This window comes from Crocuta crocuta, unplaced genomic scaffold, assembly GCF_008692635.1.
Source record: "Crocuta crocuta isolate KB4526 unplaced genomic scaffold, BGI_CrCroc_1.0 scaffold382, whole genome shotgun sequence".
Lineage (NCBI taxonomy): Eukaryota > Metazoa > Chordata > Mammalia > Carnivora > Hyaenidae > Crocuta > Crocuta crocuta.
Window position 1 is genome coordinate 2,942,961 of NW_027531873.1, and position 17,395 is coordinate 2,960,355.

At 34.3% G+C, this 17,395-nt stretch overlaps 1 protein-coding gene across 3 annotated transcripts in view; it reads right to left on the bottom strand.

Annotated features, from left to right (window-relative positions):
- Positions 1-17,395, bottom strand: part of ELP4 (elongator acetyltransferase complex subunit 4) — a 241,913-nt gene that overhangs the window by 148,855 nt on the left and 75,663 nt on the right. For all 3 annotated transcript variants that reach the window (XR_013337263.1, XM_077772876.1, XM_077772875.1), the window contains exons 6-7: positions 5,624-5,708; positions 411-599 (exon numbers count right to left, since the gene is read on the bottom strand). Coding sequence is in view for 2 of the 3 variants with exons in the window: in XM_077772876.1 (XP_077629002.1) it covers positions 411-599; positions 5,624-5,708 (274 nt within the window). In the remaining variant the exon portion in view is untranslated. The remainder of the gene's footprint in view (positions 1-410; positions 600-5,623; positions 5,709-17,395) is intronic.

Here is a 17,395-nt window from a genome sequence, read left to right on the forward strand (position 1 = left end):
GTTCCACATTTTAGCTATTATAAATAATGCTTGATTATGGGTGTATAAATATTTCTTTAGGATCTTTGTCCAGATCATAGATCTTTATGATTAATCTAATGATTAATGAAAAGATATCGGTAAAAAATCAACCTGACATCATGATACTATGCATTTATGAGAAATCAAAGAAAAAAATAATAACATTACTAAAGATGGACTTACCATATACTCACTGTATATTAAAACCACAAATACACAACAATTTAACATCTAAAGTAAAGAACATTTTGCTCTCTGGCATCTCTGAAATCTCTTTTACTTAAATGGCATATGAAGATAATTTATCAGACTCAGACTCCTAGTGTTTACATATTGCTCTTCATTATGTAGTACTAGTTAGGGGAAAGAACTTTTGGAAAGACTCTTACCTGGATGAGATGTGTTGGCATTGTGATGACACAGGCTGAAAGAGAGGTTCGCAGAAGACCTCGGAGGACATACAAGAACTTTGTAAGGCTGTGGCTGTTGTCGCAGTTTTCCGTACAGCAAATGTCATCTCCCCACAAAGGTGAACCAAGATTCTGGATTCCTATTCTTAAAATGTTTTTCTGCTTTTTCTAAAGAAGTGTGTGTGTTGAGGGGGAGATAAACACATTAAGTTTAGTTAACCAACAGGATACCTCTTTTACTTCTGGGGCACCTGGGTGGCTCAGTTGGTTAAGCGTCCAACTTCGGCTCAGGTCATGATCTCACGGTTGGTGGGTTCGAGCCCTGCGTCAGGCTCTGGGCTGACAGCTCAGAACCTGGAGCTCACTTCAGATTCTGTATCTCCCTCTCTCTCTGCCCCTCATCAACTTGTGCTCTGTCTCTGTCTCTCAAAAATGAATAAATGTTGAAAAAAATAAAAAAAATTGAACAAATGACTATCTGGAACTCAAGACTACTGATAGCAAGTGACTGATATTTCTTGGGAAAAGAGCATTTAAAATCCATTAAATAAAACCTATGATGATTATCAATAAGTGTTTGCCAGAGAGGTATTTATAACAAATTCTACTGTTAGGGTTATTCTAACTGAACAAATGTTTTATAAATGCTTTCTTTACTTTTAATTAAAAAAATTTTTTAATTTATTTTTTGAGAAACAGAGCACAAGTGGGGGAAGGGCAGAGAGCAAGGGCGACACAGAATCTGAAGCAGGATCCAGGCTCTGAGCTGTCAGCACAGAGCCCAATGGAGGCTTAATCTCAAAACCAAGCCATGAGATCATGACCTGAGCACAAGTCAGAAGCTTAAGTGACTGAGCCACCCAGGCACCTCTATAAATTCTTTCTTTAGCAATCTGGTAAAATTCCTTTTTTATATATATATATTTTTAATGTTTTATTTATTTCTAGGAGAGAGAGACAGAGAGGCAGCGTGAGCAGGGGAGGGTCAGAGAGAGAGGGAGTCACAGACTGAAACAGGCTCCAAGCTCTGAGCTGGCAGACAGCACAGAGACTGACGCGGGGCTCGAACCCAAGAACCACAAGATCATGACCTAAGCGAAAGTCGGACGCTTAATGGACTAAGCCACCCAGGCGCCCCATCAATCTGGTAAAATTTCTGGGCAAAGTAAGGAGACCTTAGCAAAACCTGGTGCATGGAAATAATTGGAAACTTATTATTACAATTCTAATGGGGAAAATGTTTTCTCCCTTAAACCAACAGGTTTCCCTGTCAACATTTCAGAAAAAAAGTATTTTAACCCAGTCACCATTACCAACTATTGTATCAAAAAAGATCTGCTAGGGGCACCTGGGTGGTTCAGTCTTTTGACTCTCTCTCAAAAATAAATAAAACATTTAAAAAAACTAACAAACAAACAAAACCCCAAAAAGATTTGCTAAGTTTATAATAAAAATGCTGATAGGTGCAGGAGAGCTATAGAAGTTTAGTGACTATGACAGATACGCTGATACACACACACACACATATATATATTATATGTGTATGTAATATACATATATAAAAAGAACAATATTAAGCCAAAGAATGAATAAGATATTTAAGTGAGGTAGGTACTTAGCACATGAAAACATATTAGAGCATAATACTTCAANNNNTGATACTTCACATAGGGAATACATTTATATATTAACAATTTTTTTAAATGTTTATTTATTTTTGAGACAGAGAGAGACAGAGAGACAGAGTGTGAGCAGGGAGGGGCAGAGAGAGAGGGGGAGACAGAAAATCTGAAGCAGGCTCCAGGCTCTGAGCTGTCAGCACAGAGACCGACGCCGGGCTTAAACCCACAAACTGGGAGACCATAACCTGAGCTGAAGTTGGGCGCTCAACCAACTGAGCCACCCAGGCACCTTGGGAATACATTTATATTTTATTTATTTTTATTAAAATTTTTTTACATTTATTTATTTTTGAGAGACAGAGCACAAGTGGGGGAGGGGCAGAGAGAAAATGAGACACAGAATTCAAAGCAAGCTCCAGACTCTGAGTTGCCAGCACAGAGCCCAACATGGGTTTGAACTTACAAACTCAGATCATGACCTGAGCCAAAATCGAACACTCAACCTACTGAGCCACCCAGGTGCCCCAGAATACATTTACATTTTAAAAATATAATAGTAAGTGCAAAACCAAAGACTGCTTTATAAATTTTCTGTGTCATTTCAGACATATAATTTTTTGCTATGCTATATAATAATGGGAACACTGTGAAGCATAATCTAGATTTTTTAAGTATAATTTTTGAGGCATAAACAAATTAAAAAACAAACTTGTTGAAAGCCAAATAATAAGTATTAAATTTATTCCTATGAGAACATCTAAAATATTTAATCTGGATATTTAAGTAAAATCAATGTTGAAATTTCATTTTTACTGTATAGTTCTTAAATATTTAAAAATCATAACTTAAATGAAATTATGACAGCAATTTGCAAACATCTCCACCCCAAATATTTTTACAGATGAGCTACACTACTTACTTACTTACTACAAAGATAATTATACAGTACTATATAATACTCATTTCCTTATAGCCTATTTCAAATAAACTAGTTTATTTGAAAATGTAAATTTATTTGAAAATGTTGTGATACAGAAAGTAAGATAAAAATTTCCTTTTAATGTTTTTGTTTTGTTTTGTTTTGTTTTTTATTTCTGAGAGAGAGAGAGAGAGAGAGAGACAGCGTGAACAGGGGACGGTCAGAGAGAGAGGGGGACACAGAATCTGAAGCAGGCTCCAGGCTCTGAGCTAGCTGTCAGCATAGAGCCTAACATGGGGCTCAAACCCATGAACCGTGAGATCATGACCTGAGCCGAAGTCGGATGCTTAACAGACTGAGCCACCCAGGTGCTCCGAAAATTTCCTTTTAAAAAGAAGAATTTATTTCAGTATCAGAACATTATTTTGACTCAATAAAATTTTTTTTTTAATTTTTTATTTATTTCTGAGAGACAGAGCAAGAGAGAGTAGGGGAGGGTCAGAGAGAGTGGGAGACACAGACTCAGAAGCAGGCTCCAGGCTCTGAGCTAGATGTCAGCACAGAGCCCGACGCGGGGCTCGAACCCACGAAATGCGAGATCATGACCTGAGCCGAAGTCGGACGTTCAACTGACTGAGCCCTCCAGGTGCCCCTCAATAAAAATATTTTTTGAAGCAGTGCTTGATAGATGTATTTTTATGGCTTCTTGAACTCATCTAAATTTTCTGAGACAGATGTATAGATGAAGTAATTTAGCAAATGACACATTCTATAATATAATGACATGGAAATTTACTAGCTATATTTTAGTTCCAATAAAATTGGAAATATATTTTATAACTTACTGGTATGTTGTAAATATTTTCAGCATTCTTGGTATTCACCATATAAATGCTTACCTCAACCTTTTTAACCTTTATAAAATCAATAGTTGTAGAACCTGGTTCAGAGACAAATCAGTTCAGTTTACCAACTTTCATGAAATAAAATACTATTTATTGAAAATGGTGGTGTTTTTCATACTCAAATTAACAGTCAAGAAAACAAACGTTTCATTCTATTCCAATAATAGCTTACTTATCAAGAATCCTTTGAATGGATGTATGTATGTAAATATATATATATGTGTACATATATATACACATATACATACAAGTATGTGTGTATTTCTTTGCTATTGCCTTTGATTTTTTGTATTTTATAAAATTTCTTGCTCTTAGAAGATGTGTCATTATCCTGTAAGAACAGGAGCTCTGCACACAGTATCATAGGAACTGTTATGACATGCCTGTTTCCATAGTAACCACAGCGCATGGGGAGAGGTGTCTGTCAGGGACCAATTTACCTCTCCAGACAGGCAATGCCACCAAAGGGAGGACATGGTACCCATAAATCTTAGATAGGACCAAAATCAGAGCAACAATAAACAAGGTAAAATTGTATTAAAAACCAAGGACCAACACAAAAACTGTAACAGATGTGAAAAGCCATTTACAAATAAATGTATATGCTTCACCACACATATAAGTATTTTCAACTTTGTATTAAATTGATCAAAACAAATTTAAAAATTATTTATCTTGCTGTGGAAAAAACATTAAATATAGCAGTAAAGTTCATAAGAATACTTAAAAATTTATTGATTACGAGTAAATGTAGTTGATAATGCCAAAAATAAGATTTTTGGATTCTTTGCTTTCTTCAATAAAAATAATGGTGCTCTGGAAATAATTCTGTTAAAATAATATAAATGAACTGAAAATCTTTAGCAGCTTTAGGAATTAAAATTGCCAAGAAATATTTCTAAATGGCATGATAACTGGAAATAAAATTTCTCTCATTTTGTTTAAGTTAAAGTAACCAGAACATCTTTAATAGTGGGAATTTGGAATCTTTAATAGTGGGAATTTAAAAACTTGCATTTTTAAAAACAGAGCTACAGAGAATTAATTGTTATAAAATATTTTAATATAGCAAATAAAAATGCAGTTTTTATTCAGTGAAACAACTTAAAGCATGATATAACAAGAAATCAATTCTTAAAATAACTAATTCTTACAAGGTAATTCAATTAAGGACTGAATGACAAATAGAAAATTCTGGATAAGGGGGATAAGGGGCATCTGGGTGACTCAGTTGGTTAAGCATCTGACTCTTGGTTTTGGCTCAGTTCATGATCTCATGGCGCATGGGACTGAGCCCTGTGTTGGGCTCTGTACTGACAGCATAGAACCTCCTTGGGATTCTCTCTCTCCTTCCTTCTGCCTTTTGCCTGCTCACTCTCCCCTCTCTCTCAAACCAAATAAATAAACTTAAAAAAATTTAGATATGAAAATAAAGTCTTGCAATTTTAGGAGTAATTTTCAAAACATGGCAGTTTAGTTATTTCAGGTGCCACAAATACATATTTAAAAATAATTTATGTTGACAATGTATTTGTACATCTTTTCTGCATCCATTTAGAATTTAACTAAAACCCTACACATTCAAAATCAAATGAAGGCTGCCTGTGTCCTGCTTATTTACATATTCTGTGTTTGGAAACAGCTTGTTCACTGTTAATTATTCTAAAACCTTCTGGGTTTACCCCTAGAGAGTTTAAAAACAACATTATATACATGATTATAAAAGACTTTGAAGGTACTCCATACCTGGGGATTGGATCCATCAAATCCTTCCTCATATATGATGTTCTGGATAAACTGAAGCAACTTTATGTAGCCATGGGTCAAAGAACTGTTGGTAAGAAGTGGTTCAAATACAGAATTGGGCATATTACACAGGCAATTCAAAATCTAAGCTACAACATGGAGGAAGTAATTGAAGTTTATGAGATTACTAACATATAAAATGAATCAAAATAGGATAAATATTTTAAAAATATAAAGTCAGTACATCCAGGAATATATTACAATGCCTTATATTAACTAGCTCAGTGTTCTTGACATCATGGGAAGATAAAAATCTGTGGAGACTGAGATGTCTTAATTATGTCAAGCTTAGTTACCTACAAGAAAATTAATGATTTAATGAAGCAACCTAAAGGATGAAGCCACTATAGCTTTTCAGGAGTAATCATGGATAATTAACACATAGTTAATGAACTGCTATGCCAAGTACACCTGAATCAGTGTCCCAATCACCTGAGCTCATCTTCCAGAAAAGTTTTAATTTTCTTAGAACAAACTGCTAAAATAATAGTGATTAAAAAATTTGATCTTTTAAGACATATGAAGATGAGTATAATTTTTATTTTGTAAAATGAAAGCAATAAAATAAATGTATATGGAAAATAATAAATAAATTTAAGAAGACATCATCTCTCATATGAATATTAGTATTAATGTTACTGTTTTAAAATATTTTAGAAAAATGGGGAGGCTGGGAGGCTTAGCTGGCACAGCATAAGACTCAAACTTGGGATTGTGAGTTCAAACCTCATATTAGGCATAGAACTTCTTAAAAAAATTTTTTTTTACAAATGTTCTAAAACACCTCAAGGCAAATATAGTTACAATGAAGAAAATCTGGTTTAACATTGTCTGAGTTTAGTATTCTTGATAACGGATGTGTGCTATGGCTAAACATTAAATGCCATGATAACGAGGATCTGGAACATAGCTATTTCACAGATATTTTAGTAACTAATGCTGTAAAAGCTGTGGTGACTTTAAAAATACAAAAGTATTTGCACTATTGTGATCCTAAGTAAAGCAATCACACATGCAGAATAAAGACCTAAAGTAAAAGAGATATATGCATATCTCTGCAAATATTTTATTGAACAGCAACAGCTAGCCCTAAAGCAACTAACAAAAAGAAAAAGAAAAAGAAAGAAAACCAAGAGAAAAGAATGCTGTTATATGTGGGGCGCTGTGGTGGCTCAGTCAGTTAAGTGTCTGACTTTGACTCAGGTCATGATCTCGCTATTTGTGGGATCGAGCCGCATGGGGCTCTGTATTGCCATCTCAGAGCCTGGAGCCTGCTTCAGACTCTGTCTCTCTCTCTCTCTCTGTCTCTCCCCCATTCACACAGAGTGTGAATTCTTTAAAAAAAGAATGCTGTTACATGCAAAACCAATATGGCTCCAGTTGAAGGCTTTGGCAGTATGGTTATTTCTCACATATCTCCATTTTCAATGAAGATACATTGAATCACATGGTCACATTTTTCCAGTTTCATGAATAAAGAAATCTGTCTATAAAAATGATATTCTGTAAAGACAGTGATGTGACTATTTCATAAATATATGGGTATTTAAATATATGTAAATACATAAATATATATGAATAAATAACATATTTGTTCTGGCTAGCTTAACTTTCAGAATATGCTGCTGCTGTATGAATGCAGCGTATTCAATTCCTATCTGAATCAATTAGATTTGCACGACGGGTAAACTCTGCTCCAAGGTGTCAGATTATGAAATGAATTTCAGCCAACGGTAGATCAAGAATACATCCAGTTCATTTGAATCCACCAATAATGAATCCACCCAAGACCATTATTATTTAATACATTACAAAAAGTATCTTAAACATTTTTCCTTCTGCCCCAAATTGTTCAGTAATAAAATCTGCCTTAAGTGCTTGGTAGTAAATTTGCTAACTGAGGTACATTATTAACACCACATACACAAATTAGTTTTTAGTTTTTTGTTGTCACTATTCATCCAATACAATCAGTTATTTATTTCGTATTCTCCCAGTCTGTTAAAGTAACCATAGTAGAGGTAAGATTCTCTTCAAAAGTGGTAGAGAGGTTTGATATCAGAAAAAAACCACAACCAAAGACATAAAGCCAATACATTTTAATCTCTTTCCTTATTTATCACTAACACAAAACAAGCCAATCACCAACAATGCTCAGAACTTTACAAGCAATACATTTCCCCAAACTAATTAGATTTCTAGGACAATACACACTCTGATAACAAATTAAATGGGAAAAAAACAATACATTTAGGTATATAAATTGATAATATTCATTTATGATGCATGGGATTATAGCATTTAAAACTGAACTAGTTTATATGGTATTGATATTAAAATACTACCAAGTATTTTTAATCTCCATGAGATATATTTCCTTGTCAGCAATACTTGAAATAATCTTTACTGATAAAAATATCTCCTATTGTCATCTAAAATTTTTTTTTTAAGTTAAACTCCTTTAATTTTGAGGCTGTTGTCTTTTTGTTGCTATTCAGCAGTATAGTAACTTATAAACCAGGAGCTGGCAGAAGGAAATCTAGTTACAAATATGCCCTGTCTCCCTTATTGATGTTTCCAAGCATTTAACAAAGGTTACATTATCAAAATATTTAAAACATGTCCCAAAGACAGCACATTTCAAAACATGTATGCTATTTTATACAATTTTCCTAATTTTCAACAAATTTTATGGTAAAATGATCTAACTTGAGTTACCACAATTTCTCCTTAAAACTATAACATATAAGAACATAAAAACAATTATTAGAACTTTAACTTTTATCTTTAAAATGCCAAGCATTTAAAAATATTTTTGTTAAAAAAATAAAATTGTTCCATATGTCTGCTTTTATTACCATGTTTTTTATATTATTTTATTTCTTCATATTAATATTAAACATGTAAAAAAGTGGTCCAAAGACACAAAATGTAAATCTAAATTTTGATGATCAAGTTCAACATTTTTTTTAATTTATAGAAAAAAAAATGAGACTTTTGTACCTATCACTTCTCCCCCCTTCTCAATTTTCAGCAAGGGTTCTGATAGACATTTGTATCAGAGAACTTCAATTTCTATCAACAAATGGCAAGGGTTTTTTCATGAAAAGTAATTTTGTAAATCTTGTTAAGAAAGATAAAAACAATCTGCTTTACTATATCTGGGTGAAGGTATAGCTGTAGTATATCTAGAAAAGAAATCAAGCACATAATAAATAGCAGTTAAGTACCTTAGAGTTTCTCAAACAATGAACAAAGGAATACTTACAAAAGTGTCAATGTGATCAAGGAATAAATGTAACAACATCAAAAAAGCTTGGATAACAAAAGACAAGATTTTATTTGTGAAAAGATAAATTATAAAAATAAAATTATATATATATGGAATAACTTTCAAAANTATAGCTAAATGTGTGATAATGAGGCAAAGTATTTAATTTTTCTGTTCTGGGCTTCAGAATTTTCTCATGTGACAGAATTGCACTAGATAATCTCTCTTGTCCCTCCTGATGTAAAATTAATGTCTCGAGAATGATTTTTCTTTTTCTTTAGACTGATTTTTCTCATTACAATGCTTAATTGCTGCTTTTAAAAAATAAGAACTTCTGGTGCATTTAAATATTGATTTAACTACCTGAAAGACACTTAAGAAGAAAAACTGTTATCACTCTCAATTAGGATTAATTTAAAGTGAAGATGAAGCATTTTTGATATTATTATGCAAATCACTGGGAAAATATGACTTGTATTACCAAAATACTATTTACACATGTATTTCAAATATTCATTTATGGCAAATAGTGAGATATACTTATAGGGCAGTAGGCACAATATCAAATGTCTCAACTAATTGTGTAAAATGATTTGCTGAGCTAAAGTTATATTAGCATATAATTTGCATGTGGCTATCGAGACTGTGAAGTCTATTCACAAGTAATTTTCAAGTTAAAAATTCCATTACTATTACCCTGAAGACTGTCATTGATTTTTCTTTTCTGATGCTTTTCAACCTAACAACAGAGTTTGATTCTTTTCACCATGAATACTCAACTAAGAGTAGAACATATAGAGGCTAGAAATGCAAGGTGAGTAATGACCAGCACACACCTGAGTCACAGTTGGGAAAATGCTAAGAACATGAGGATGCAAGAATTGCATGCATTGGTCAAATAATCCACTGTCTGATAGAGATAGTGTTGAGAGAGGTTATAGTGTTTTATGAAAAATACTTCAGTTCAACATTACTCTGATTTCCTTTGCTTACTAATGTTAATAAGTCATTAGATTATGTCCTACTACCCATCATTATTGCTGTCATCTATCCAACTCTGGGTATCAATTATCTTTCAAACATACTGGCCTTTCAGTTTCCTGACCACCTCTCTCCCAATGATCTTGTCTTCATCCTACCTATGACGCTCACCTTTTTTTGTAGGCTTCATGCCCAGAGCAGAGTGCAACATGGGGCTTGAACTGCTGAAACAGCTTTACTGGAATGATGCTGGTTTAAGCCTAGTTAGAATGGATTTTAAGTGAAAATGTAGGGAAGGAATTGGAGACACCAAATATTAGAAAACTCAAGGAGTTCTGGTGCAGAAAAATAGACTAGTAGCTGCCATAGGAAGTGGGATGGGAGATGTTTTTACTTTCTTAAAAGGAAGAGATAAGAATATGTTTATATATTATAGAATGCATCTAGTAGAAAGGGAATGTTAGTGATACAGGAGAGAGATGGAAGAATTGCTAGAGTAACATCCTATGGGATGATATCTGTGAGCAAGCAAGGGGGTCTTTTTGAACTCAAGACCCTGAGATCAAGACTTGAACTGAGATCAAGAGTTGGACATTCAAACACAGGCACCCCTATGATGCTCACTCTTATGATCATACCTTAGACCTTGCCATTATCAATAAATGCTATGCCTATTCAATTTCAGTTCATGCGCTCTCCTCCCCACAACCACCACCTCCTATTCTTCTACCTAGAGTACATATGCAATCATTTGACCACACTGAAACCTCCATACCATTGTCTACCACCTCTTCACTCACTCCCCTTCATACACTTTTTCAACTATTTAACCATCCTGATTCATGGTCAATCCGTGCCCCTACTTAATTGCTCTTTTCTTCCATCGTCTCACTTGCTCAGCAAAACTATGAGGCTAAATTCAACTCTCTGCCCACTCTACATTTGCATCATTACAGCTAAAAGTGGTGGGAGAAATGGCCCCATCTAACTGGACTTGTCTCACTGTAAATTCATGACCTCAAACTTCAATAGGCCTTTAGTATAGGTGTTTAAATAGTTCACCTATTGGGGTGCCTGGCTGGCTCAGTCGGCAGTACATCTCTTAATCTCAGGGTCGTGAGTTCAGCCCCACATTGGGCATAGAGCTTAAAAAAAAAGTTTAATGGATAGTTCACCTATGGTAACGTCGGGGAGAGTATTATGTCAGTACAGATGCTGATGGGTGGTAAATGTAGCGATAGATGTCTCTGCTGGTTGCTTCTGTTTTCTCAGTGAGGTCATAAGCTAAGAATAAAGATTTGCAAGTATATTGGTTAAGTATATTGGAGGTTTGTATAGAAAAAAGAAAGTATAAATAACCATTTGTATTTATCTTTGGAGAAATATCTGTTCAAATCCTTTGCCCAGATTCTAATCAGTCTATTTGTTGTTGTTGAGTTGTAGTTCTTTATATAGTCTGCATATTAATTCCTTATCAGATAGAAGATTTTCTCCCATTACTTCGGCTGCTCTTTCCCTCTGTTGATGGTGTCTTTTGATGCACAGAAGTGCTTAAGTTTGAAACAGTCCCATTTATCTATTTTTGCCTGTGCTTTTGGTATTATATCCAAGAAATAACTGTCAAATCCAATGTCATGATTACCCCTTCGTTTTCTTTTACAACTTTTATAGTTTAGGGGCTTATGGATAGGTTTTTAATCCATTTTGAGCTGATTTTTGTACAGTATAAGATAAAGGTCCATGTTTATTCCTTTGCATGTGGATATCCAGTTTTCCCAATATCATTTATTGAAGACTGCTCTTTCCCCTTAGATGGTCTTAGCACACTTGATGATTGTTTGACCATATCTGCCAGGGTTTACTTTTGGGTCCTTTATTATATTCTATTGATCTAAATATCTGCCTTTATGCCAGTACCAAACCATACTGCTTTGATTACTGTAGTTTTGTAAAACATTTTGAAATCTGGAAGTGTAAGACCTCCAACCTTGTTCTTTTGCAAGACTGCTTTGACTATTTGGAGTCCCTTGAGATTGAGTCCCTGTATGACTTTAAATAAATTAATTAAGCCTGATGTATCTATTTCCTCATGTTTAAAGTGGTGATATTATAAACTTCATGACATTTTGTAAGGATTAAATGAAATAACAAAATAATATGTTAATACCTGAGGGAAAATCAGTTTTCAGTAATTGTTAGCTATTATCAGTACCCATGTTGTCAATATAACATAGTAATGCTCCAGTTGCAGGATGGATGAAAGTCAGATGGGCTGACGAGTAGCAAGAAGCATTCTGTTATCAAGTGTTTTAACAAGCTTTCAGGAGTGAGCTAAGTAGTGTAGAAGGCACAGGAAATTTGGCTACTGTTCATTCACAGACTTCTATTTAAGGAGGAATTGATTTCCAAATGTGTTTTTCTCAAAAGAAAGAATATGACAGGGAAAAGAAAGCTGATTGTCTAGAATAAAAAATATTTGCTTAAGTAGTTACATTCCCAAAGGAGAAATAGCTTTATTGATTGGCCTATTAATAAAAAGGTTTATTAGAATAAATTTCAAACTTATAAGCAGAAATAATAATGATGGAAGCCAAAATTCATTAAGTCAGTCCTCTGCTAGCCAGTGTTTGCAAAGTAGTAAATTTTTGTTATCTCATTTAATAATCCTGAGAAGTAGTTTCCATTATTATTACTTCTATTGAAGCCTAAGAAATATGAGGCCAGAGAAGGAAAGTAACTTGTATAATGCCACACAGCTACTAAGTGGACAATTCAGGATTCAAATCTAGACTGTCTAACCAAAGGGCTCCTATCTAAACTATGCTGTCTCACAAGAAGGTTTATAAAAAGAAAAGGAAAAAAAGGCAAAATCACCCATAATTCAAACACTCAGAGATCATAACTGTTATCTTTGCAGATCACTTTCTACATATACACATCATATATTACATATATTGTTTTTAATCTACTTTGATTTTATTTTCTCACTTTGCATGCAAGGTACTTCATTATGTGGGTGTAACATAGTTTATTCAACCTATCTATACTGACAATTCTTAGGTTATCTCCAGATTTTCACTATTACAAACAGATTTTGATAATCATTCTTGTACACACATCTTTGTTAACTTGTATCATTATTTCTTTATGAGAAATTCCTAGATATGGGGCAATGGCAGCAATGATAATGTACACTTCAACTTTTGATACCCTTTCCTAGGATTGTTTTAACAATGTACACTGCTACAGTTAACATGAGTGACAAACACACCATCTTTAACACAGGGTATTATAATTTTAAATATCCAATAGTTGGAAAATGGTTTTTGTTTACATTTCTTTGATCACTAGTAAGGCCTGGTAGCTATTTTTGTTTCCTCTTTCAAGAACATCCCATTGTTATCTTTTCCCCTTTTTGTATTAGGATATTCATCTTGTTACCAGTTTAAAAAATCTCTCAATTTACTAAAAATATTAACATATATATTTTCCAATTTGGGTTTGTCTGTTATTTCCTTACGATTAGATTTAAATTATGTATATTTGGTAGAAATACCACAGGAGCATTCCTATATTCACATTGCATATTATCAGATGATACATGACTTCAATTTGCCCTATAACTGTGGACATTAACTTGATTAAAGTTATGTCTGCCAGGCATAACTTTATAGTCCTTACTGTTTACAGTCATAAAATTATTCTTTACCCTTTATAGTCAATAAACATTTTGTGGGAAGGTACCCTGTGGTTATGTAAATATCTTTTTCCTCAGTAATTTATTTATTCATTCATTTGTATCAATATGTACTCATGGCATCCTGTTTTATTAAATGGGTTATAATCCACTTATTATCGTTATTTATTCTGATTCTCAAATTTCACCTATTTGTCCAGTGGGAGCTCCACTGAGATGGCTTCTGTATCCTTTTGACATGCCCTGTCCTCATCATTCTTTAAGCACTTCTAAACATACAAAGACATTATAGGTGTCTCCGTGTCTTTCCTTTGAACTGAATTTTTTTTTCTTTTTTAAAGTAGGCTTCACACCCAACGTGGGGCTTGAACTCATGACCATGAGATCAAGAGTCAGATGTTCTACCGACTGAGGCACCCTTCTATGTATTCCTTTGAATCAAACATTTCTCCAAACAGTCTTGGGTCCTTCATATGGAGAATAGTACTAAATACTATCTATCACTATCTGATCACTAGATATAGTTTTTGTTATTTTCCCACTCCAAGAGTTTAAGGCATTCTATTTTCTTCCCATACTTCTATAATTCCATTTATTATATTTAAAATTTAACTCTTTAGAAATATAGTTTGATGTGAAATATGAGAAAAGGATTTTACTATATTATTCCCAAGTGATTCGGTTTTCCCCACTTATTTGAAATACTTCCTCATTATAAAAATGATGTTTGTTCATCATAAAAATTCAAAGACATAAAACAAAGAATAGGAAAGATATGAAAATCCATTACCCAGAAGTGAATGCTATTAACAGTATGATGAACATCCTGACATCTCTCTGTACCAGCCCTTCCTTCTCTTATGGCAAGACACTAATGTGGGATATTTAGAAGTGTGCTGATAAAAATGTTTTTCACTCTGAAGAATATTTTATCAATACAAAATTATAAGCAGGGTTATAAGAATTATGTATATATTTGTTTAACTTTGAAGTGTCTCTTATACCTTTCAAATACTATGTATACTATGAGTTTCTTAAACGGTCTTAGAAGGAATAAATTTCCTTTGAGCCTTTCATGAACTTCTTTGACCACATATCATTAAAATTTTGGAGCCAAAATTAACATCTCCTGAGTTAGTATTAGAAAAGAATCTGGGATAAGCTATATAAAATTTTATGTACCATGTATCCCATTACTATAATCTGCTTTTTCACTTCATTATATCTTGGATGCTAAGCCCAGTAATCACCTTAGCTCTCTTATGCAGAAAACACTGCTGCAGAGACCACCTGCTAGAGCCAGTGCTACAGTCTTTGCAGTTAGCATCCGCTGCAGACCTTAATAAAAGTCTGCCCTACCACCCTCCAAAGAATATTTCTCTTGAAAGGCAACAGGCACTTCAGCCTAAATAAATAAAGCTGTAGTTTAGATACATTTCCTCAACATTTTAAAGATTTGATTGGCATCCTCTTTGTTCCCCAGTGTTACTTTCAAACCACTCTTCCCGCTCCACTTTTAGTAAAACAAAACAAACCAAACACAAATCCTTTCTTTTTTTTTTTTTTTTTTAAATGTCTAACCAATCTCAATCATTCCCCCATTTAAGCTGCTGTCTTTAAAATGCTGGACATTTTCCTCTATCACTTGAAGATACCATACCTGGTTTCAGTCCTAATTCGAACATCTTATTCTCAATGAACAGTTCTGATCTTGGTAGCCTGCTTTGTCCATTTACACCCACTATTAAGATCAGTAAGTCCACTATAAGTGCACTCTCCCCTTACTCCTCATGTATCAACAGCAGTTGTCTTCAATTCATTTTCTTAGCCCTAGAGTTTGTGATCCTTCATTTGTTTACTTTTTAATACTTAAACTCCTTCTGTTGCCTGCACCTGGCAAAATTCAATCCTGCCTATACCAGGAAACTTATCACAGTGTAAGAAAGTCACCTGACAGACTATACCACCATAAATATTTGATACTTCTCTAGTTGATGTATTCTTCCAGTCCATGAAACAACCATTTCAAAGTTCCCCATTTAACCCAAATTCCTCAGAGGTAACTAACTGTTCATCAGTGGATGGCCCTTCCTATTATTCACTGAGTAAAGAGAAGACCTCAGTCCATACTTTCAACACTACTCACGATCCTGACTCCAATCCTACACACCCATTTCTTTGCATCTACACTGTTCTCTTCTTGTTCCCTTCCTCCTTCCCTCCAGTGGAGGAAATGTTAATACATCTTAAAGGCCAATCTTTGGCCTTGAATGGCATGGGAATTCTGCCAAATTGTTTAGTAATTTGCCTAAAGTCATACAAATAGAAACCACTACTTACTTTTCTAATCTCCGCCAAATTCCCTCTCTATTCAATTTTTCTCATTTATGTTAAAACAAAACAACAAAATAACAAAAACTTCTTGCTTCCTAAATCTCTTCCAATTATTGCTTTTTCTCTGCCTTCCATGAACAAATTTCTTATGAGAATGATATGACTTCACCTAACTCACTGAACACATCTTCCTTATAGCTCTATTACTCTATTTGAGAACATGGCCTCTCAAGTCCTTTGAACACACTGAGTCGTTCCTTTCTTAACACACTGGCTGTTCCTCCAGAATATTTCTTAGTCTACTGATCTTTGTAGGATTGCCTTCTTATCTTCAGGTCTCAGCTCAAAAGCTTTCTCTTCAGAGAAGCCATACCTGAACACAACTCAAAGTAAATCCCCCGACCCCCATATAACTTGTGGAAAATGTTCTTTTTCCTTATATTACTTATCACAACTCCTAATAATATATACATTTATTTACTTGGCCTTAAAATTTTTTTATGTGCTTTCTCACTAGAATATAAACACTACACATAGTCAAGAATAACAGCTGCTTTACTCAACACATCTCCAAAGGCAAGGGAATTAGAAGCAAAAATGAAGTATTGGGACCTCATCAAGATAAAAAGCTTCTGCACTGCAAAGAAAACAATCAACAAAACTAAAAGGCAACTGATGGAATGGGAAAAGATATTTGCAAATGACATACTGGATAAAAGGCTACTATCCAAAATCTATAAAGAACTCACCAAACTCCACACCTGAAAACAAATAATGCAGTGAAGAAATGGGAAGAAGACATAAATGGACACTTTTCCAAAGAAGACAACCAGATGGCCAACAGACACATGAAATGATGCTCAATGTCACTCATCATCAAGGAAATACAAATCAAAGCCACACTGAGATACCACCTCATGCCAGTCAGAGTGGCTAAAATGAACAAATCAGGAAACTATAGATGCTGGTGAGGACGTGGAGAAACAGGAACCCTCTTGCACTGTTGGTGGGAATGCAAACTGATGCAGCCACTCTGGAAAATGGTGTGGAGGCTTCTCAAAAAATTAAAAATAGTACTACCCTATGACCCAGCAATTGCACTGCTAGGAATTTGCCCAAAGGATGCAGGAGTGCTGATGCATAGGGGCACGTGTACCCCAATGTTTACAGCAGTGCTTTCAAGAATAGCCAAATTATGGAAACAGTCTAAATGTCCATCAACTGATGAATGGATAAAGAAGATGTGGTTTATATGTACAATGGAATACTACTTGGCAACGAGAAAGAATGAAATCCTGCCATTTGCAGTACGTGGATGGAACTGGAGGGTATTATGCTAAGTGAAGTAAGTCAGTCAGAGAAAGACAGATATCCTATGTTTTCACTCCTATGTGGATCTTGGGAAACTTAACAGAAGACCATCAGGGAG